This window comes from Pelophylax lessonae, assembly GCF_965119305.1.
Source record: "Pelophylax lessonae genome assembly, chromosome: 10".
NCBI classification, from domain to species: domain Eukaryota; kingdom Metazoa; phylum Chordata; class Amphibia; order Anura; family Ranidae; genus Pelophylax; species Pelophylax lessonae.
This window is the reverse complement of record NC_138777.1, coordinates 18,839,750-18,862,731: the sequence shown is the minus strand read 5'-3', so window position 1 is coordinate 18,862,731 and position 22,982 is coordinate 18,839,750. Positions and strand designations below refer to the sequence as shown.

General features: G+C 47.0%; 1 protein-coding gene across 1 annotated transcript in view; it reads right to left on the bottom strand.

Moving 5' to 3' along the window:
- Nucleotides 1-6,076: 6,076 nt before the first annotated feature.
- Nucleotides 6,077-22,982, bottom strand: part of TMEM86A (transmembrane protein 86A) — a 64,038-nt gene continuing 47,132 nt past the window's right edge. The window contains exon 3 of the mRNA XM_082269993.1: nt 6,077-7,101. Within this exon, the coding sequence (XP_082126119.1) occupies nt 6,674-7,101 (428 nt within the window). The 3' untranslated portion in view covers nt 6,077-6,673. The remainder of the gene's footprint in view (nt 7,102-22,982) is intronic.

The following is a 22,982-nucleotide window of genomic DNA, read 5'->3' as shown; positions in this document are numbered from 1 at the left end:
AGAAAGTGGAGCATTGTCTGAGACTTGCTTTCAGCTCAACGTCTTGAGTCACCCATTCCTTTTGCTTCAAACTCCTCACTCTGAGCAATTTCTGGACCTACAGCTTTCTCCTCCCACTATTCATCTTAAAGTGTCACCCACGTAGAAGTCTTTGTAAAATGTGACACCTACTCAAATTACTGGCAGCTGTTCTCGCAGACATTTAAAGAAGAGGGATCCGTAATTTCCACAAAATACAAGTCCCTGGTCCCCAACTCTATAATCCCCACTGGACCAATAGTAAAGGTAAGACCTTATGCTTGAAATATTACACAGTTTCAAGATAAGTTACAAAAAATATTTCTGCTATGTTGAGGAATGGGGTTAATAAAAATACTGCAGTCATTTCAGTTGTTGGTGGAACAGACCCAAGCTTTGTACATATAATTTGTAAGGTTGTGCCTGGCTCTGTCTAAGTGTGCCTAGATCCACCAGCTAATGGTTGCAATATGAACTTATATCATCATAGGTCATACACATAATAAAACACGGCATCAATACTGACAAAAGAACGGGTCAGTCCCTACTATCCCTCTTTGGACTTTACCCAAGAAGCAGAATCAGGAAATGTATTAAGAAGTGGGTTCCCATCTCAGGCTCAGTCCCTATTCATCTTTCCAAGACCTGCTCCAAGCAAGAGGCACAGGGTTTGGATCAGGAAAAGGGTTCCAGTCTTCTCCTCAGCCTTAATTACTTTTCCTAGGACCTCCCTCAAGGAACATGCAAAGGGATTATATCAGGAAAGGGATTCCTGTCTTCTCCTCAGTCTCAATTAGTTTTCCTAGGAACTCCCCCAAGGAACAGGCAAAGGGTTCCTGTCTTCTCCTCAGTCTAAACTACTTTTTCTAGAACTTCCCCCAAGGAACATGCAAGGGGATTGTATCAGTTAATGGGTTCCTGTCTTCTCCTCAGTCTCAATTAGTTTTCCTAGGAACTCCCCCAAGGAACAGGCAAAGGGTTCCTGTCTTCTCCTCAGTCTAAACTACTTTTTCTAGAACTTCCCCCAAGGAACAGGCAAGGGGATTGTATCAGTAAAGTGGTTCCTGTTTTCTCCTCAGTCGCAACTACTTTTCCTAGGACCTCCCCCAAGGAACAAAGGGATTGTATAAGGAAAAGGGCTCCTGTCTTCTCTTCAGTCTCAACTACTTTTCCTAGGACCTCTCCCAAGGAACAGGCTAAGAGATTGTATCCTTAGTCTCTACTAACCTTCCTAAGACATCTCCAAGTGGCAAGCACAGGGTTTATATCAGGGAAAGGGTTTCTATCTCCTTCTCAGTCCAAACTACTCTTTCTAGGACCTCCTGCAAGGGGCAGGCATAGAGTTTGTATCAGAAAGTGGGCTTCAGCCACCCTTAACTGCCCAAGCATAAAAAGTGGGCTGGTAGAGCTGTAAGATTCATAGTGGAAATTTTCAGGGCCTGCAAAGCACACTGAGATACTTCTTTATCCATTCACTTGAATGCTTCTTTACCCTTAACTTGGTCATTTGATCAGTGAAGTCCCATGACCAAGCACAGGGGATGCATATGGATGCATTGTTGTGCTTGCTCTGTACTCCCATCATAGCACTGAATCATCTTCAGAGATCAACTCTCCCAACTTAGCTGTTGAACACTGCATATCTGTAAGTTTTATGCCTCAGCATTTAAAAGAAGGCTGGAACTAGCCCAGAACCTTAGCCAACTCTGGAGATTCTCAACCAGGGTTCTCTGGAACCCTAGGGTTCTTCCGGAGGTGGTTAGGGGTTCCTTGAGCTTTGTCTGATTGATCTCCCATTTAATAGTACCCACGCCACCTGGCAAAGCCAGAGGCACATTATCTTTCCATTGACCAACAATGTAAGAGGCGTTTTTCCCATTGATACCTAATAAATATGACTTAGCAAGGGTTCCCCCGAGGTTGCTAGGGGTTCCACATTATCTTTCCATTGAACACCAATGTAAGAGGCATTTTTGCCATTGATACCTAATAAATTGGTCTTAGTATGGGTTCCCCGAGGCCTAGGGTTTAATCTGGGGTAAAATGTTTGAGAAAGACTGATGTTCAGTATATTGCTCCAAAAGGGGCTGAATTCTCAACCGGGGTTCTATGGAACCCTAGTCTAGAATAGTGAGCTTGGTACGAAGTTGTTCACTTTAAGGTAATTAAGAACTTTAACATGGATCAGACTTTCACAAGAGCTAGGCTTAGCCAAGTCCGTAGATCAGCCATTCTCAACCAGGGTTCTGTGGAACCCTAGGGTTCTTTCAGAGGTTTCTAGGGGTTCCTTGAGCTTTGATTGACCTCCCATTTAATCGTACCAAAGCCAGCAGCACAAAATCCCAAATATCTTTCCATTGACCAACAACATACCTGTAAGGGGTATTTTTGCCACTGATACCAAATAAATTGGTCTAAGTAAGGGTTCCCCAAAGGCTGAAAATTATTTTAGAGGTTCCTCTAGGGTACAATGTTTGAGAAAGACTGATGTAAATTGTTCCAAAAAGGGGCTGAATAGGTCTCTAAGACCCCATTCAGACTAGCACGACTTGTCAGGCGACTTGTCAACCTGACAAGTCGCGCTCGGTCGCTCGCCATTGATTAGCACAGGACCCGTTCTAATAGGAGCGAAACAAGTCACTCCGACTTAGAAAAAGGGTCCTGTACTACTTTGGGGCGACCTGGGAGCGACTTGCATTGACTTCCATTATGTGAAGTCCCTGCAAGTCGCGCCGAAGTCGCGGTGCACACAGGTCGCCCCTCGAAGTCGGATCGCCTCAGTGTGAACCGGCTCTATATATACAAAATATAACTGGCTAAAAATAAGAAATAACACTGTTGATGCTGGATGTTGATTTGAGTATTATCCAATTGATTTGGATATCAAGAAGGATTTTTTTCCCCATTTGGAATAAAATGGACCATGCTTTCAAAGGCTTTTATTTTTTGCCTTGCTCTGGATCAACTGCTTTTTAGGGTTCTTAGAATGCAGACGTTAAGGTTATTTAGTTTTGTTTAGTGGTTGAACCCAAAAGACGTGTTATTTTTTTTTCCTATGAAGCTTTAGTGGGCATTTATCAGGTCCTGGGGAGACTCCTGGGTTGATTTCTACTAAAGCTTCTGAAATGCCTAGATAACGGGTCCTAAATATGTCTGATGGTTACACACTTAGCCTAACTCCCGCAATTCACAACATATGGGTCCAAGCACCTGAGCAAGAATTATCAATCGCATATCCCAGTCTTGGGAACAGAAAAAGCACCAGAAACAGCACCAGATATATTTGGTAACTATTTTACCAGAGGTGAGATTTGATGGAAAAACAGCATTCTGTAAAAAATCTTTTTCTCCAGTAGTTAGTTGGAGGACATAGAACTGAATTTTCCTTTCCCTGTTGCTATACTGCTTCCCACAGCACTGCTTCAGACCTACGCCTCTCACTGTCTTCAGATAGCCAAGGTGGCGGCTCAGGAAGCCAATCTCCACTCACCTTTGAAATGAGTAAGAGCCACACTCCAATGTCTGCTCTTCAAAGCATTTATTTAGCCATCAGCAATATATAGCTGCAGGGCTTTTTTTCTCAGAGAATAGGTGCAGGAACTCCTTCTTTCCGAGTCAGCCCTTTGCTCCGCCCCTACCCACCTCCGAGCACCATTCCTTGGTTCCACCCCCTACCCACCTCCAAGAATCCCAGAATCACATATCATTTTATGGTGCTAAGTAATTTGTATGGAGTCTGGTAATGATAACAAGAAAACCAGTAAAATAGATCCCCTGCAGTCCAACCCCCCCCCCCCCCCATCAGATCCTCCTAACAAAAATGGACCACCCACAACAAAATGATTCCCCCCAGCAATAAAAGACTTTCAGTGGCAACAACAGATTTCCCCCAAATCAGCAACAATAGACGCCCTCCCTCTCAGTAGATCTCTCCCAGCAACAACTCACCGCCCAGCAATATAAGACCGACCCACCCCCAGCAACAGTAGGTTCCCCACTAGCAACAATAGACCTCCTTGGTGGCAATAGACCATCAATGCAAAAAGAGATCCCCTCCAGCTGGAATAGATTGCCCAGCAGCCAGCATCAATAGACCCTGCATCACATCCCAGCACCCCTTGCCATTACATACAGTCAGTGTTGGAGGTGCCAGAACTGCGTTCCCCCTCGTTCCCGCTGAAAAAAAGCCCTGTATAGCTGCTTCCATAATGTCCCCATCTAAAGACCACCACTCCTGAATGCGTTTCACCAACATTGGCTTGATCACCAGGATCCCCTTTTGATCAAGCCAATTTTGGTGAAATGCATTTAGAAGCGGTTGCCTTTGGATGGAGACATCATGGACGCAGCTACAGTATGATGGCTAAATAAATGCTTGAAAGAGCAGACCTTGGAGTGGGGCTCTTACTCATTTGAACAATAAAAGGTCAATCTAAAAAAGAGGAGGAAGCTGTGCCCTAAGCATCCTTGGGGGTATAGCCAGCAGGGGGCAGGCCCCTTTTGCTTAGTGTCCAAACATACTGCAGGTGGCAGAACATTTTACAGGTAGAAGAATATTTAATGCTGTGTCCTCCAATGAACACCTGAGTAATCTTCAACTCTGTGTAAGGTTTGTCATACAATAGGGTCCCTCAAGAAAGGAGGCCATATTTGTAGCAATAAGGGGTGATCGAAGGTCCTTCTTTACTTGAGTGTTTTTATAGCATTGCTTAAAAGCTAACAAAACCTAAATTGTTTATTTTAATTATGCATGAATTTAATAATGGCTGAATAACTTGCTGGCATTATACGTACATCTTCACTAGAATCTTCTATCTAGCCAAGCACACTGGTCATTAAAAATGAGGGTTTTCATGGTCCTCAATGACTTTAAAAATGTAAGGTTAGGAGAGACACCTTCACCTTGGCCTTGCGGGAGGGTCAGAAACACAAACTTCTATGAAGGAATCTCACTACTTAGAGATATTAGAACTCAGCAGGTGATTTGATCCACTGGTGACCACTCAAAACCACCCACAGACATCCATCCAAAATTATTCAAATATCTATTTTAAGCAACCACCTGCGCTTAAAAGGATTGCTCAGGGAGAATGGAAATGCCAATAAAGTAAACAACTTTTTACTTGCCCTAGGTTTTGGATGCCCATTTGGAAGATACATTAATCCACAAAGGTTCTAGGTCTGTGGAAGGAAGTCAGGCAACTTCACCTTTCTTGAATTCCAGACACCATTGTAACCAGGGGAGGAATGGGCCAGGGGGCAGGGGGGCAATTGCCCCCCCCCCCCCAGGCCGCTCTGATGCCCTACAAAAAGGCTGCACCACTTCTGCCACAGACATGCCTTGTGAAGAGAAGTAAAAAGTCTCCACTGCTGACCTACTGAGTGCGGGATGAAGACGAGGACAGAGCGTAGGCCTCCCCCCCAGCATGGATGGTGTAAACTGTGTCTGAGCAGAGACCGGTTCCATGCCCCACTGGAGACTCTACTCCCCCAGGCAGCCCCGATCAAGCTGCCCAGCTCCCCCCAACTGCCCCCTGCTGGCCAGGTCGGGAACCCAGATTCGGCCAGTGAATAGAGAGTACCTGGAGCAGAGCTTCAGCCTCGAATAGGGGTCAAGAGGAGGCTGGGAAGAAGTAGAGTGGGAGGGGGGCCGAGTTGCTGCACCATGGGCCTCTGGTTTGTACTTGCCCCCTGGGCCGAAAGTTGCCAGTCAGCCCCTGATTGTAGCCATCACACACAATGCAACTCCACTCTGCAGTATCCCTTCCCCTATCAACACTTCTAACAGGTGCATGAAACTGATTTGCAATTTGTGACCTTGTGTTTTTGCAGTTCGCAATCAATAAAAAATGAATTGTGTGTACGAAACCTGATATTATGTAACTACAAGATGCTAAAAATAAAGGGAAACCTTTGACAGAAGGATGGAATCTGCCAGTTCTCACTTGATTTTAAAGGGTGGGCCCAAGGGTCAGTCAACCTCCTCAGTTCACTACCAAGTGAGTCATTGACCTGAATCAGTATGGCAAATGGGAATTTAGAATTTTTAGACTTCCAAGTTAGTAGGTAGCAAAGTCAGGATGAAGTTGCAGCTCCATTATTTCCACTATTTCCTTCCTCGTATGTTCCCTTAAACTCTTTCTTGAGTTCTATATGAGGTCCTACCACTCTACTCCATCTCTAGACACCAGAGACTACAAAACCGGGGATGCAAGGGGACCAGCGATCTACCATTAAAATATTTTTGGGAGCGCCAGCGCATGCCATTATTTTGCGAGCCAAGAGCTTCTTTCTATAAAAAAGATAGATGGGTGAAAGCTCAGTTTCATGATATCCGGACATCACGGGATCTTCAGGTGCTTAGGTTGCTGTAGCAAGCCCTCCGAAATAGACATGACAATTTATAGGTTGTGCATGATGTACAAAACAGTTCAGAAAAGCTTCAACATTGACCCAGCCTGAAGCGATGCAATGAGCAGGCCACCCTGTCCTTTTAGCGGCCATGGCGCTGCGTCACCGACAAAAACCAAGTTTAAAGGGTGCCAGCAAAGCTTCAAAGAAGCAAAATCACGATGCACTGGAGACGACAAGATCCCTTTGCGAGAGGGAAAGGGTATCCATGTTTCCAAAATAGTTCAGTACTTTCTGTTCTTTCTTACTTTTTCTTTTGATAATCATCTTCGTCCCTGCATTCAACTGCCGACAGAGAGATCAGCATCTGCGCTGCGTAATACGTGGCCATGATGATGGCTCGAGAGCAAGGGACGGGGAAGCAGAACTTGTTGACGGCGATGGTCAGGTCGGACACGATGAAAAGAACTGCGCCGATGCAGCCCGATAGCTTGGTCCATGTCCAAAGGTCATTGCAAAGTTGGACCCCGGCGATGGCTCGCCAGCCCATGAAGGCTATTAGGGCCGTGTAGGCCGCCACCAAGTATACGAAGGGGCCAGTGAGGTAGATGTACAGCAGGCTATACAAGAAGCTGGATATTAGGGCTATCACGGCTCCGGTGCGGAGGTCCAGAGGCTTCATTCCGAAGGCGGAGGAATAAAGGATGTGAGTGATGGCGAACATCAGCAAGCCTGCGGAAAACAACAAACAAAGGTAAGTTTATAAGTCTACATGAATGTCTCAGAAACACTACACAAATGATGGTTATCCATATAATATTTTTTTTTTAGAAGATAAAGAATATTTAATCATCCAGTGATTTCTGATGTCTCCTAGGGGCTCTAATATTGAGACCTCCCCATTAGGTTCTCCCAAGCTCAGGTGCCCTGTCTAATGTCTAAGAGTATTATGGAGAAGGCAGTAGCAGGAGTTGGGGCACACAAAAACTATAGAGGCCGCCATTGCTCCTTCTGTATCTACAACTCATGGCCATATTTGGGCAATGATGTCACCACTATTCCTGGCTCTTCCCTTATATTGCCGATGACACCTCAGGGACTTGTCAAAAATTGCATCTGTGTGTTTATAAATTTTTTTTTGTGAATAAGCATCCCTTACTTATTCACATTGGGGGGGGGGGGTGTCTTGGTTCCCTTACTTATTGTCAAAGGAGGCTTCCAGATTCCGATAAGCCCCCCACCCACAGACCCTCTACAACCAGCGGGCTAGGTTGTTGGGAAAAGGCCCTCGTCCTCATCAACATGGCAAAAGGTGCTTTGTCGGCGAGTGTAGGGGTCACCCAATAACATCTATTATCTAGGATAAGGGTCTGGTATTGGTTAAAGAGATTCCGTAGCCATGTAAACAAAGGAGCTGAGGAAAATGTAAAAATATAACTGCATGGGAATTGACCCATAATTCATAGCAGGGTTTTCAGGTCTAGTATGAACTTTAAGGGGAATCCTACCAATAAAAAAAGAAAATGGTATGAGATCAATCCAACACTCTATACAAGACCCTTCCTCTGGCAAGGTACCCTACCACGTTGAGAGCATGTGGCCTCCCATCACCCTTCCACCACTACCTTTCTTGGCATGCCAGGCTGCATGCTCAGATAAGGGTCTAGTATGGATTTTGTGGTGGGCCTCATGCTTTCTTAATTTTCTCATGCGATTCGGTTTTAATATCCATTAAAGACTCTCACACATTTTTTTTATACTAGACCTCAAGGGTCTGGTAGGTGGTCAGTGGGAAGAATGCCCCTTACATTGAGAGCCAGTGGGAAGAATGTTCCTTACATTGGTGATCAGTGGGAAGAATGTTCCTTACATTGGTGATCAGTGGGAAGAATGCTCCTTACACTGGTGACAACTTGGATAAATGAATGAAAAATAAACCACTCGCGCCAAAAAGATTATCAATGTGAATCTCTGAAGACGTCACACTTGATGACGAAACACGTAAGTTAAAAACGCACGCTTTGATGTCACACGGCGAGGTTGGAACGCACGCCGCTATCTGCTGCGTACCGCCTATAGTCCTGTTCTCTGGAACACTTGCGGGGAACCGCATGAGGATTATGAGTGGCCTCATAACATTTTTGTCTTTGTGCTTGTAATTCAGCAGTTTAGCCCGTGTTCGGGCAATAAAATTATATATGGTATTTCCCCATGTGGAGCCCGATCTCCTTTCTTGTCTCTGCATAATATATACACTTTGGACCACTAGCCAAGGAAGCAGCAGGATCGATTTGGGAATACCTCTGCCTGGTCAAGGTGACCATACAAGCCTATTTTGATCCTATTGCTAGTATATATATAAGCAAGTAAGACCAACTACATCTGGTGAGTTGGCAATCTATCTATTTCTCTGACCACGGGGGGGGGGGGGGGGGGAGGCTTATATCAACTGCTATATACCATCTACCGGGAAGAAATCTGGCAGACAGCTTATCAACTCCCTACTTTTTTGAATTTCACGTATCACTTTATCTTTTCTATGGTTATTTTGGACTGGCACTAATGCACTGTTGTTGATATATATTTTCACATATGGTTGTGTTTTTTGTTATATTGATTGGGCATATGGATATGCATGAAGGGTAAATTTGTATCCTTTAGGAATTATATATATATACTGTATATACACAGTTTTTTTCACTTATTAGTTTTGGTGCAAGCGCTGTTGGTAGCGTGCATTAGGCATGCTATTCTTATCAACTTGGATAAATGTCCATTATATTGGTTGTCAGTGGGAAAAACACCTCTTACATCGGTGGTCAATGGGAAAAATGTCCTTTTACATTGATGACCAGTAGGAAGACTATCCTTAATAATGGCGGTCAGTTTGAAAAATTGCCCTTACAGTGGTGGCCGGTGGGAAGAATGTCCCATACATTGGTGGTCATCAGAAAGAATGCTCCCTACATTGGTGGACAGTGGGAAGAATGCTCTTTACATTGGTGGTCAGTGATAAGAATGTTCCTTACATTGGTGGTCAGTGGGAAGAATGTTCCTTACATTGGTGGTTAGGGGGAAGAATGTTCCTTACATTGGTGGTCAGTGGGAAGAATGTTCCTTACATTGGTGGTCAGTGGGAAGAATGTTCCTTACATTGGTGATCAGTGGGAAGAATGTTCCTTACATTGGTGGTCAGTGGGAAGAATGTTCCTTACACTGGTGGTCAGTGGGAAGAATGCTCCTTACATTGGTGGTCAGTGGGAAGAATGTTCCTTACATTGGTGGTCAGTGGCAAGAATGCTCCTTACATTGGTGGTCAGGGGGAAGAATGTTCCTTACACTGGTGGTCAGTGGGAAGAATGCTCCTTACATTGGTGGTCAGTGGGAAGAAGGAGGAGGACACACCCAAAGAGCTCTCTCAGAGAACCAGCCCTTTTCAAGCCTGGGCCTTGCTTGCTAGCTTGGCCCAGGAACAATGCCTGATCCTGGGGGAGGCCCTGGGAGGGATCCCCCTGATGACACGGGGCCTAGTGAGGAGGAGGTGGAGGACCTGTCTGTGGGTCCAGGCCCTGGTGAGAATGCGGATGTCTTCAGCCAGAAGGTTATCAATCGTTTTAGGGCGATTGGGAGAGCTGAAGAAAAACTTAAAGTTTTGAAGGCTGAACATAAATCCTTCAGAGCCAAATACTGCCAGGCCTGGAGTAAAAATCGCACAGCCATGAAGCCTGAGCTACAGGAATTGGAAGATAAGGTAAAGAAACAATCTTTATTACTGGAAAAGTTGAAAGATAGAAGCGGAGTGTTTAAAGAAAAATTTGATAATGAGAGGAGATTTGCCAGCCAAGCATCAGCAAGTTCTGTGGATCAGCAGCCTCAGTTAATGGATGACCAGGCTCCATCTGCCTCTGCACCTCTCCCCCCATGCCAGAACTGGGAATCGCCAGCGGCAACCAGCCAGGGGGTTGAGAGTGGGCATGGATCCCTGACATTTATCCAGGAGATGGAGTCCCCCCTGAGAGCAGATAAGTTTGCATTCACTGATGATCCATCAGAAATCCCTGTGGATGGGCAGAGGAGATACAAACCAGCAAAGCCAGTACTGGTGGAGAAATCCCAGTATACCATGCTGCCATCCAACATGTCTGCCCCACCTGCTGTTGTGGATGGTGTCCCAGGTGAGAAGGAGCTTTGCCTACAGCTACCTATTGGAGATTCTGCTGTGAACACAACCAGTACAGACATGCAGGGAAAATCCCTGACCGTGAAATCCCCGGACCATCAGGTGAATGTGGATGGACCTGCATCTGACACCCCAGACATGGATTTTGCTGGTCTGGCTGAGACCAGTAGTCCCTCTGAAAGCAAAATGGCTGCCAGCTCCAAGGAGTCTGTTTCACTTTCACCAGAGCTTCCCAGTGTTTCAGGGCTGATTGCTGGTGGGGGAGGGGATCAGCATGCTGCTGTTTTTGGAATGGAAGCAGCCATGGAAGTTACCTGCAGTGTTTTACCTGCTGCTGTGCTAGAACTGAATTCCATTTCCACAGCTGAAAACCCTGTCCCAGTGGAAGAGAAGATGACAGCTGAAACTCTTACCAGTGCAGCACCAACTATGGATTCTGCTGTGAAGACAACAAATATCCCAGCAAGTATTAAAAATGACAATAATCATAAAGCAATGAATGTGGTGGGTGGTGGTGAAGGGGATAATATTGCTGGGAAAAATAGAAATGACATTTCTCCCCCTGCTCAGCAGAGGAAAGATTTATCGATTGTACAGATCAATCCCGGATCTGTACAATCGTTATCTGTTATGTCTGTGTCGGATGTTTCAAAACAAACTGATGGATTTTCTGCTGGGAGGAATGTTGGAAGCTATGCTTCAGCTTTGGGGAGTCGCACCAGGGTGGGTGGTGGGGATTTGGTTAGTAATCGCAATTCAAGGAGGTTTGTTGGGGGGTTGGTTAGTGGGTATAGGAGGAGGAATGTGGTTCAGTTGCGGTGGGAGGGCGATGGAACGCCGCCAGTAAGGGGGAGAGTGGCCGAGTTGGTCTTGGAAATGGGGTTTAAAGCCTGTGACATTTTTGCTTTGATTTGCCCGGTGGGAAGTTATGAATTTGATTTGTCGTTTGTGAAACCTGAGAGTTTGGATCTCTTTTGGGAGAGATTTAGGAGGTGCAAGGGCCTTCAGCAGTGGAGTGGTTTGGTGCCAAAGGTGATTTCAAGACAGCCTCTGATAAAGTCGGTGACCATCTTGGTGCGTAACGAATCCATACCAGAGGCTGATTTATTAGTATGGCTACGCCGATATGGCGAGGTCCTCACTCCACTGCGGAAGGTACTTGATGAGCATGGGATATGGACAGGGGCCTGGACAGTGTCACTAAAATTGGGGGTGCTGGGCGATGTAGTTCAGCACCTTCCCTGCTCAGCCTTTCTGGGTAGGGATAGGCTGACCATTTTCTACCAAGGTCAGCCTAAGGTATGTAATAAATGTGGTGATAAAGGCCACTTTGCATCGTCCTGCACCCACAAGAAGTGCTCACTGTGCCAGGATTTAGGCCATTTGGCCAGAGAATGCACCCAGATTCGGTGCAATTTGTGCCAGCAGCTGGGTCATCCATATAGCCAGTGCCCAGAGGCACTGCATAACTTGCCAGGATTGGAGACTGAGCTGCAGAGGCTTGATAAAGAAGATGAAGCAGCTGAAGTTAGAGAGGAAATTGTTGTTGCCCCTCCTGTGTCTGTTGTGTCAGATTCTGTTTCCCCTAGTGAGGTGGTCCCTGAGTCTGTCCTTCCTGTGTCTATTGTGTCAGATTTTGTTTCCCCTAGTGATGTGGTCCCTGAGTCTGTCCCTCCTGTTGTTCCTACATCTACTGTGCGTAGATCCTCCAGACTAGCGGAAGCTGCTGGGGGGGCGGGTATAGTGGATCTTCCCCCTCGGCCTACTCCACCTCCAGTCCCTGTCTCTCGACACCGCAAACGCGGCCAAGAGGGTGCAGGGGTGCTGGATGGTGGTGGGGTCGATGGGGTTGAGGGAGGGGTGTCCATGTCCCATGTCTCACCCTCTGTTGTGGAGGATTCGGATGAGGAGGGGTGGGAGAGGACAAGGAGGAAGAAAAAGAAAAAGAGGAAAACCAGTAAAGCGGTCGTTTCCTCCTTACAGTTAGAGCCAGGAGGGGTTCCTCTTGGCAACACATTTTCGGTTTTATCAGGGGAGGAGTTAGTATCCAATTTATCCACTTCTTTATCATCTATGGATGAGGGGGAGTCACATAGTGTAAAGAGAGCTGTTTCGGGTGATGAGAGTGTGGTGGAGGTTAAGAAACGACTACCCCAATCATCCTGATGGCAGTGCCCGCTCTGATAAAGGTGGCGACCATTAATGTCGCCAGCGTGAAATCTGCAAGAGCTCGTGATATTGCCTTATTTTTGCTCAGTGAGTTTGATGCTGAGATTTTATTTTTGCAAGAGACCTGGCTCAATACTTTGGCCGATGTCCATCTAGCAAAAAGGGAGTGGAGATGTGGTCCCTCCTTTTGGTCTCTTGCGGCTGAGCCTTGCAGCGGAGTTGCGGTTCTTTTTAAAACCGATATGGTAACGTGCCGGCGGATAATTGAGGTAGAAATGGGGAGATGCATGGTCTTAGACGTCTCTGTTAGGGGGCAGGACCTGCGCCTCATCAATATCTATGGACCGCAGTCAAAATGGGACAGGAAATGCCTCTTCACAAAGATCAAGCCCTTCCTTTTTACATCCCAGCAGGTTGTCTTTGGAGGTGACTTTAACACCATAATTAGGCCTGAAGACAGGGGGGTCTCCATAGACAGGCTGGGTTATGATAGCGTTTTTCTTAGAGATATGGTTAGACAAGCAGGCCTGGTAGATGTGCACATTAAGCACTGCCCTGGCAGCACGGGATTCACGTTTCAGAGAGGGAATAGTCAGAGTAGGATAGACAGGTTTTTTTTAAAGGAGAACTCTGCTTTCTCGGCTCCTGAGTTGAGGGCGGTGGAGTTCTCTGACCACTGTATGCTGTCTGTGACTCTGAATGCCTCGGACACTCCACCCAGGGGAAGGGGTACCTGGAAACTGAATTCGGCTCTCCTGGAAGATGTAGAGGTAAGACAATCCTTTGAGGATTTTTTTCAGGCACAGGTTTCTATTCTGGACTTTTGCAGCAGTAAGTCAGAGTGGTGGGAGCTTGTGAAACAAAGGGCGATTGGACTTTTCAAGGCCATAAGTAAGAAGAAGCAGCTTGGTATGTATATTGCCTACCAGCATTTGCGGAGGAAGCTTGATCGTCTTGTCTCGTATGGAGGAGATCCAGGGGAGATCTCGGAGGTAAAGCTTCTTCTTAGGAAGTGTCAATACGACCGGCATGCCTCCTTGGTTCTGGAGAGAGATTATGGGAAATATCACTCGCCTGATCCTTACCAGAACTGTAAGCAAGGCATAGCAGTTAAGACGGTCATAGGTCTGAGGGATAGTACGGGTTCCCTGGTGAAGTCCAGATCAGGGATCCTGGAGATCTTCAGGTCATATTACGCAGACCTTCTGGGAAGAAAGGACCTTAGTCGGGACAGGATGGAAAGCTTTCTGGATTCTACTCCAGGATTGGGAAATGATACATTGCCTTTGATGGATTTGACAGAACCAATTTCAGCGGATGAGGTAGTTCGTGCTATAGAGAAGCTGGCTACCAAAAAGTCGCCTGGGCCAGATGGGTTGACAGCTGAATTTTACAAGTGTTTTAAGTCCATTCTGGCTCCCTTTTTAGCGGAGGTTTATAACAGCTGTTTAGAAGAGGGTTCTCTCCCTCCCTCCATGAGGCAATCCGCTGTGATTCTTCTGTCAAAAGGTAAAGACCCCTCAATAATTGAGAACTGGCGCCCCATCAGTCTTCTCAATGTTGATAGAAAGATCTTGGCGAAGATTCTTTTTTGGCGCTTGTCGTCAGTAGCAGGCGATTTGTTGTCCAATCATCAGCACTGCTCGGTCCAGGGCAGAAGTACCTTTTCAGCAATTTTAGCTGTCCGGGAGGCTTTGGAGCGATGCAGGGCTGCTGGATGGAGAAAGTACTTGCTGGCATTGGATCAGGCGAAGGCTTTTGATCGAGTCAATCATGAGTACCTGTATTTGCTACTTGGTAGATACGGCCTGCAGGGGAGGTTTATTGATTGGCTGAAAACATTATATAAAGGGGCTGAGAGCTTCCCACTTGTTAATGGTTGGGTTGGACGGCCTTTTGAGGTTGGCTCTGGTGTGCGCCAGGGGTGTCCTTTGAGCCCCCTGCTATATGTATTCGCAATCGACCCCTTCATAAGAAGGTTAGAGAGTGGATCGTTGTGTGGGGTGCCTTTGGGCATTGCTGGTGTGCCGCCTTTGAAGGTCGTGGCCTATGCCGATGATGTGTCTGTTATTATCTCTGGGATGGAGGAGGCGCAGGAGGTGGTCTCTGTGATAGAGCAGTACACTGAGGCTTCTGGCTCTAAAATCAATCATGAAAAGAGTGAAGTTTTCTGGATGGGTGAGGAGGGTGAAAGCTTCGAACTTCCGGATGCCTTCCCAGAGCCCCAGCAGGAAATTAAAGTGTTGGGCATCAAATTTGGTCCTGGTGACTATGGTCATCGAAATTGGGAAAGCAGGTTGTTGAATGCCAATGCCAAGGTGGCAAGCTGGAAGAAATGGAAACTTTCCTTGAGGGAAAGGGTTGACTTGATTAAAACTTACCTGATCCCAATCTTTTTATATGTCAGCTTTGTCTGTATCTTGCCGGAATCTCTCTATGCAAGGGTGTACAGCTGCTTTTTCCAACTGTTATGGGGAAATAGGCTGAACCTGATCAAACGCAATGTAACTTACCTGTCCAGGCGGGAGGGTGGTCTGGGAATGGTCAACCCTATAGTTTTCTTTTCTCTGCTTTTTTTAAAGTATAATCTTGGTAATATGTTAGCAGAGACCCCGCCGGGATGGGTGGGTATTTTTCAATCTTGGTTTAGGCCTTTTCTGCGATGCTGGGAAGATGGCGGGCCAGTGAAAAGTCTGAGAGTCCGACATGGCAAGCTTCCGGCTTATGTTGCCCCGTGTCTGAAAATACTTAGGCAGTGGCAGGTGACAGTGGGGGATATCAAGTCCCTCCCCAGAAAGCTTCTGGAGAAGAGGATTTTGGGCTCTGCTTTCAGTGTGTCGCTGACCTTAAGGGATTGCCCAGGCCCCGTAATGAGGGAGGGGTTGCGTTTAATTAACTTAGGAAGAATCCCTTTGAAGTTTAGGGATCAAGCCTGGCTCGCTTTCCACGGAAGGCTCTATGTGAGAGGGAACCTGAAGCATCGCCCTGTGGATGATCGGGATTGTCCTAGAGCGGAGTGTGTTGGTAAAGTGGAGTCTATGGACCACTTTTTGCTCCAGTGTCCCTTTAACATAGAGGTGTATAAAAGGGTGGGGAGGGCTCTAGGCATCCCCTTTCTCTATCGCATGAGTTATGCGGAGTGGGTGTACGGGGCATTCCCGACTCGCTGGGATTTTGATTTGGATACACTTTTTCTAGTTAGTATAGTTGTCCGTTACTTCACGTGGAATGCACGGTGCCAGATTACCCTGCGGAAGAAAGTCCTCCCTGTCGAGGTGGTGGTGTACGATATTCTGGGTGAGGTTGGGAAGATTCGGGGTCTTGAGAAGGGCAGGGAGCCTCGAGCGGTCTGGATAAGGGCGTGGAGGAATATCAGACCTGCTTTTGGTGAACTGTCCATCTCTGGGTGAAAAGCTTTTTTCCTATGCTATTTCTTTCACGCCCTTAGCTTTTGTTAGTTAATATCTTCATTTTTGAAGAAGGGCTGCATGCATAATGGGAGTGGTTTTGTTTCTTGACCTCGCAGGTTTGATGTCTGGTGTGGTGGTGTGAGTCTTATTAAGATTATTTTTCCCGGTAATGATGTGTTTCATGATGTGAGTTTTGTTTTTGCTGTAAAGGCAGTCTTTATTTGAGAGCAGAATTTGCTATGTATTTTTTTTTTTCCCCCCTTTCCATGTAAATATGTATATATTTATTTATGTATATTGATTTTATGCTTATTGATTGCAAGACTTTTAATAAACAAAATTGGGAAGAATGTTCCTTACATTGGTGATCAGTGGGAAGAATGTTCCTTACATTGGTGGTCAGTGGGAAGAATGTTCCTTACACTGGTGGTCAGTGGGAAGAATGCTCCTTACATTGGTGGTCAGTGGGAAGAATGTTCCTTACATTGGTGGTCAGTGGCAAGAATGCTCCTTACATTGGTGGTCAGGGGGAAGAATGTTCCTTACACTGGTGGTCAGTGGGAAGAATGCTCCTTACATTGGTGGTCAGGGGGAAGAATGTTCCTTACATTGGTGGTCAGTGGGAAGAATGCTCCTTACATTGGAGGTCAGTGGGAAGAAGGAGGAGGACACACCCAAAGAGCTCTCTGTGAGATCCAGCCCTTTTCAAGCCTGGGCCTTGCTTGCTAGCTTGGCCCAGGAACAATGCCTGATCCTGGGGGAGGCCCTGGGAGGGATCCCCCTGATGACACGGGGCCTAGTGAGGAGGAGGTGGAGGACCTGTCTGTGGGTCCAGGCCCTGGTGAGAATGCGGATGTCTTCAGCCAGAAGATTATCAATCGTTTTAGGGCAATTGGGAGAGCGGAAGAAAAACTTAAAGTTTTGAAGGCTGAACACAAATCCTTCAAAACCAAGTATTTCCAGGCCTGGAGTAAAAATCGCACAGCCATGAAGCCTGAGTTACAGGAATTGGAAGAAAGGGTAAAGGAACAAACTTTATTATTGGAAAGGCTGAAAGACAGAAGTGGAGCATTTAAAGAAAAATTTGACAATGAGAGGCGATTTACCAGCCAAGCATCAGCAAGTTCTGTGGATCAGCAGCCTCAGTTAATGGATGACCAGGCTCCATCTGCCTCTGCACCTCTCCCCCCATGCCAGAACTGGGAATCACCAGCGGCAACCAGCCAGGGGGTTGAGAGTGGACATGGATCCCTGACATTCGTCCAGCAGATGGAGTCACCCCTGAAAGCAGACAGGTTTGTATTTTCTGATGATCCATCAGAAATCCCTGAGGATGGGCAGAGGAGATACAGGCCAGCAAAGCCAGTAATGGTGGAGAAATCCCAGTACACCATGCTGCCATCCAACATGTCTGCCCCATCTGCTGTAGTGGATGGTGTCCCAGGTGAGAAGGAGCTCTGCATACAGCTACCTATGGGAGTTACCGCTGTGGAGAAACCGAGTGCAGACATGCAAGCCCCGGACCATCAGACGAATGTGGATGGACCTGCATTAAACACCCCAGGCATGGATTTTGCTGGTCTGGCTGAGACCAGTAGTCCCACGGCAAGCAAAATGGCTGCCAGCTCCAAAGAGCCTGCTTCATGTTCACCTGAGCCTCCCAGTCTTCCAGTGCTGATTGCTGATGGGGGAGGGGATCAACATAGTTCTGGAAGTGGAATGGAAGTAGCAATGGAAATATCCTGCAATGCTTTACCTGCTGCTGTGTTAAAACAGAATGCTATTTCCACAGCTGAAAACCCTGTCCTAGTGGAAGAGAAGATGACAGCTGGAGTTCTTACCAATGCAGCAGCAACTATGGATTCTGCTGTGAAGACAACAGCAATAATAAGTATCCCAGCAAGTATAAAAAATGACAATGTTAAAGCAATGAATGTGGTGGGTGGTGGTGAAGGGGTTAGTAATGCTGGGAAAAATAAAAATGACATTTCTCCTCCTGCTCAGCAGAGGAAAGATTCGATTGCACAGATCAATCCCGAATCTGTGCAATCGTTATCTGCTAAGTGTGTGTCAGATAATTTAAAAAAAACTGATGGATTTTCTGCTGGGAGGAATGTTGGAAGCTATGCTTCAGCTTTGGGGAGTCACACCAGGGTGGGTGGTGGGAATTCTGTTATTAGTCAAAATTCAGGGAGGTTTGGTGGGTATAGGAGGAGGAATGTGGTACAGTTGAGGTGGGTGGGGGATGGAACTCCGCCAGTAAGGGGGAGGGTGGCTGAGTTGATTTTGGAAATGGGGTTTAAAGCTTGTGATATTTTTGCTTTAATTTGCCCGGTGGGGAGTTATGAATTTGATTTGTCGTTTGTAAAACCTGAAAGTTTGGATCTCTTCTGGGAGAGATTTAGGAGGTGCAAGGGCCTTCAGCAGTGGAGTGGTTTGGTGCCAAAAGTGATTTCAAGACAGCCTCTGATAAAATCAGTGACCATTTTGGTGCGTAACGAATCCATACCAGAGGCTGATTTATTAGTATGGCTACGCCGATATGGCGAGGTCCTCACTCCACTGCGGAAGGTCCTTGATGAGCATGGGATATGGACAGGGGCCTGGATAGTGTCGCTAAAATTGGGGGTGCTGGGCGATGTAGTTCAGCACCTTCCCTGCTCAGCCTTTCTGGGTAGGGATAGGCTGACCATTTTCTACCAAGGTCAGCCTAAGGTGTGCAATAAATGTGGTGATAAAGGCCACTTTGCATCGTCCTGCACCCACAAGAAGTGCTCACTGTGCCAGGATTTAGGCCATTTGGCCAGAGAATGCACCCAGATTCGGTGCAATTTGTGCCAGCAGCTGGGTCATCCATATAGCCAGTGCCCAGAGGCACTGCATAACTTGCCAGGATTGGAGACTGAGCTGCAGAGGCTTGATAAAGAAGATGGAGCAGCTGAAGTTAGAGAGGAAATTGTTGTTGCCCCTCCTGTGTCTGTTGTGTCAGATTCTGTTTCCCCTAGTGATGTGGTCCCTGAGTCTGTGTCTGTTGTGTCAGATTCTGTTTCCCCTAGTGATGTGGTCCCTGAGTCTGTCCCTCCTGTTGTTCCTACATCTACTGTGCGTAGATCCTCCAGACTAGCGGAAGCTGCTGGGGGGGCGGGTATAGTGGATCTTCCCCCTCGGCCTACTCCACCTCCAGTCCCTGTCTCTCGACACCGCAAACGCGGCCAAGAGGGTGCAGGGGTGCTGGATGGTGGTGGGGTCGATGGGGTTGAGGGAGGGGTGTCCATGTCCCATGTCTCACCCTCTGTTGTGGAGGATTCGGATGATGAGGGGTGGGAGAGGACAAAGAGGAAGAAAAAGAAGAAGAGGAAGACCAGTAAAGCGGTCACTTCTTCCTTACAGTTAGAGCCAGGAGGGGTTCCTCTTGGCAACACATTTTCGGTTTTATCAGGGGAGGAGTTAGTATCCGATTTATCTACTTTATCATCTATGGATGAGGGGGAGTCACATAGTGTAAAGAGAGCTGTTTCGGGTGATGAGAGTGTGGTGGAGGTTAAGAAACGACTACCCCAATCATCCTGATGGCAGTGCCCGCTCTGATAAAGGTGGCGACCATTAATGTCGCCAGCGTGAAGTCTGCAAGAGCTCGTGATATTGCCTTATTTTTGCTCAGTGAGTTTGATGCTGAGATTTTATTTTTGCAAGAGACCTGGCTCAATACTTTGGCCGATGTCCATCTAGCAAAAAGGGAGTGGAGATGCGGTCCCTCCTTTTGGTCTCTTGCGGCTGAGCCTTGCAGCGGAGTTGCGGTTCTTTTTAAAACCGATATGGTAACGTGCCGGCGGATAATTGAGGTAGAAATGGGGAGATGCATGGTCTTAGACGTCTCTGTTAGGGGGCAGGACCTGCGCCTGATCAATATCTATGGACCGCAGTCAAAATGGGACAGGAAATGCCTCTTCACAAAGATCAAGCCCTTCCTTTTTACATCCCAGCAGGTTGTCTTTGGAGGTGACTTTAACACCATAATTAGGCCTGAAGACAGGAGGGTCTCCATAGACAGGCTGGGTTATGATAGCGTTTTTCTTAGAGATATGGTTAGACAAGCAGGCCTGGTAGATGTGCACATTAAGCACTGCCCTGGCAGCACGGGATTCACGTTTCAGAGAGGGAATAGTCAGAGTAGGATAGATAGGTTTTTTTTTAAAGGAGAACTCTGCTTTCTCGGCTCCTGAGTTGAGGGCGGTGGAGTTCTCTGACCACTGTATGCTGTCTGTGACTCTGAATGCCTCGGACACTCCACCCAGGGGAAGGGGTACCTGGAAACTGAATTCGGCTCTCCTGGAAGATGTAGAGGTAAGACAATCCTTTGAGGATTTTTTTCAGGCACAGGTTTCTATTCTGGACTTTTGCAGCAGTAAGTCAGAGTGGTGGGAGCTTGTGAAACAAAGGGCGATTGGACTTTTCAAGGCCATAAGTAAGAAGAAGCAGCTTGGTATGTATATTGCCTACCAGCATTTGCGGAGGAAGCTTGATCGTCTTGTCTCGTATGGAGGAGATCCAGGGGAGATCTCGGAGGTAAAGCTTCTTCTTAGGAAGTGTCAATACGACCGGCATGCCTCCTTGGTTCTGGAGAGAGATTATGGGAAATATCACTCGCCTGATCCTTACCAGAACTGTAAGCAAGGCATAGCAGTTAAGACGGTCATAGGTCTGAGGGATAGTACGGGTTCCCTGGTGAAGTCCAGATCAGGGATCCTGGAGATCTTCAGGTCATATTACGCAGACCTTCTGGGAAGAAAGGACCTTAGTCGGGACAGGATGGAAAGCTTTCTGGATTCTACTCCAGGATTGGGAAATGATACATTGCCTTTGATGGATTTGACAGAACCAATTTCAGCGGATGAGGTAGTTCGTGCTATAGAGAAGCTGGCTACCAAAAAGTCGCCTGGGCCAGATGGGTTGACAGCTGAATTTTACAAGTGTTTTAAGTCCATTCTGGCTCCCTTTTTAACGGAGGTTTATAACAGCTGTTTAGATGAGGGTTCTCTCCCTCCCTCCATGAGGCAATCCGCTGTGATTCTTCTGTCAAAAGGTAAAGACCCCTCAATAATTGAGAACTGGCGCCCCATCAGTCTTCTCAATGTTGATAGAAAGATCTTGGCGAAGATTCTTTTTTGGCGCTTGTCGTCAGTAGCAGGCGATTTGTTGTCCAATCATCAGCACTGCTCGGTCCAGGGCAGAAGTACCTTTTCAGCAATTTTAGCTGTCCGGGAGGCTTTGGAGCAATGCAGGGCTGCTGGATGGAGAAAGTACTTGCTGGCATTGGATCAGGCGAAGGCTTTTGATCGAGTCAATCATGAGTACCTGTATTTGCTACTTGGTAGATACGGCCTGCAGGGGAGGTTTATTGATTGGCTGAAAACATTATATAAAGGGGCTGAGAGCTTCCCACTTGTTAATGGTTGGGTTGGACGGCCTTTTGAGGTTGGCTCTGGGGTGCGCCAGGGGTGTCCTTTGAGCCCCCTGCTATATGTATTCGCAATCGATCCCTTCATAAGAAGGTTAGAGAGTGGATCGTTGTGTGGGGTGCCTTTGGGCATTGCTGGTGTGCCGCCTTTGAAGGTCGTGGCCTATGCCGATGATGTGTCTGTTATTATCTCTGGGATGGAGGAGGCGCAGGAGGTGGTCTCTGTGATAGAGCAGTACACTGAGGCTTCTGGCTCTAAAATCAATCATGAAAAGAGTGAAGTTTTCTGGATGGGTGAGGAGGGTGAAAGCTTTGAACTTCCGGATGCCTTCCCAGAGCCCCAGCAGGAAATTAAAGTGTTGGGCATCAAATTTGGTCCTGGTGACTATGGTCATCGAAATTGGGAAAGCAGGTTGTTGAATGCCAATGCCAAGGTGGCAAGCTGGAAGAAATGGAAACTTTCCTTGAGGGAAAGGGTTGACTTGATTAAAACTTACCTGATCCCAATCTTTTTATATGTCAGCTTTGTCTGTATCTTGCCGGAATCTCTCTATGCAAGGGTGTACAGCTGCTTTTTCCAACTGTTATGGGGAAATAGGCTGAACCTGATCAAACGCAATGTAACTTACCTGTCCAGGCGGGAGGGTGGTCTAGGAATGGTCAACCCTATAGTTTTCTTTTCTCTGCTTTTTTTAAAGTATAATCTTGGTAATATGTTAGCAGAGACCCCGCCGGGATGGGTGGGTATTTTTCAATCTTGGTTTAGGCCTTTTCTGCGATGCTGGGAAGATGGCGGGCCAGTGAAAAGTCTGAGAGTCCGACATGGCAAGCTTCCGGCTTATGTTGCCCCGTGTCTGAAAATACTTAGGCAGTGGCAGGTGACAGTGGGGGATATCAAGTCCCTCCCCAGAAAGCTTCTGGAGAAGAGGATTTTGGGCTCTGCTTTCAGTGTGTCGCTGACCTTAAGGGATTGCCCAGGCCCCGTAATGAGGGAGGGGTTGCGTTTAATTAACTTAGGAAGAATCCCTTTGAAGTTTAGGGATCAAGCCTGGCTCGCTTTCCATGGAAGGCTCTATGTGAGAGGGAACCTGAAGCATCGCCCTGTGGATGATCGGGATTGTCCTAGAGCGGAGTGTGTTGGTAAAGTGGAGTCTATGGACCACTTTTTGCTCCAGTGTCCCTTTAACATAGAGGTGTATAAAAGGGTGGGGAGGGCTCTAGGCATCCCCTTTCTCTATCGCATGAGTTATGCGGAGTGGGTGTACGGGGCATTCCCGACTCTCTGGGATTTTGATTTGGATACACTTTTTCTAGTTAGTATAGTTGTCCGTTACTTCACGTGGAATGCACGGTGCCAGATTACCCTGCGGAAGAAAGTCCTCCCTGTCGAGGTGGT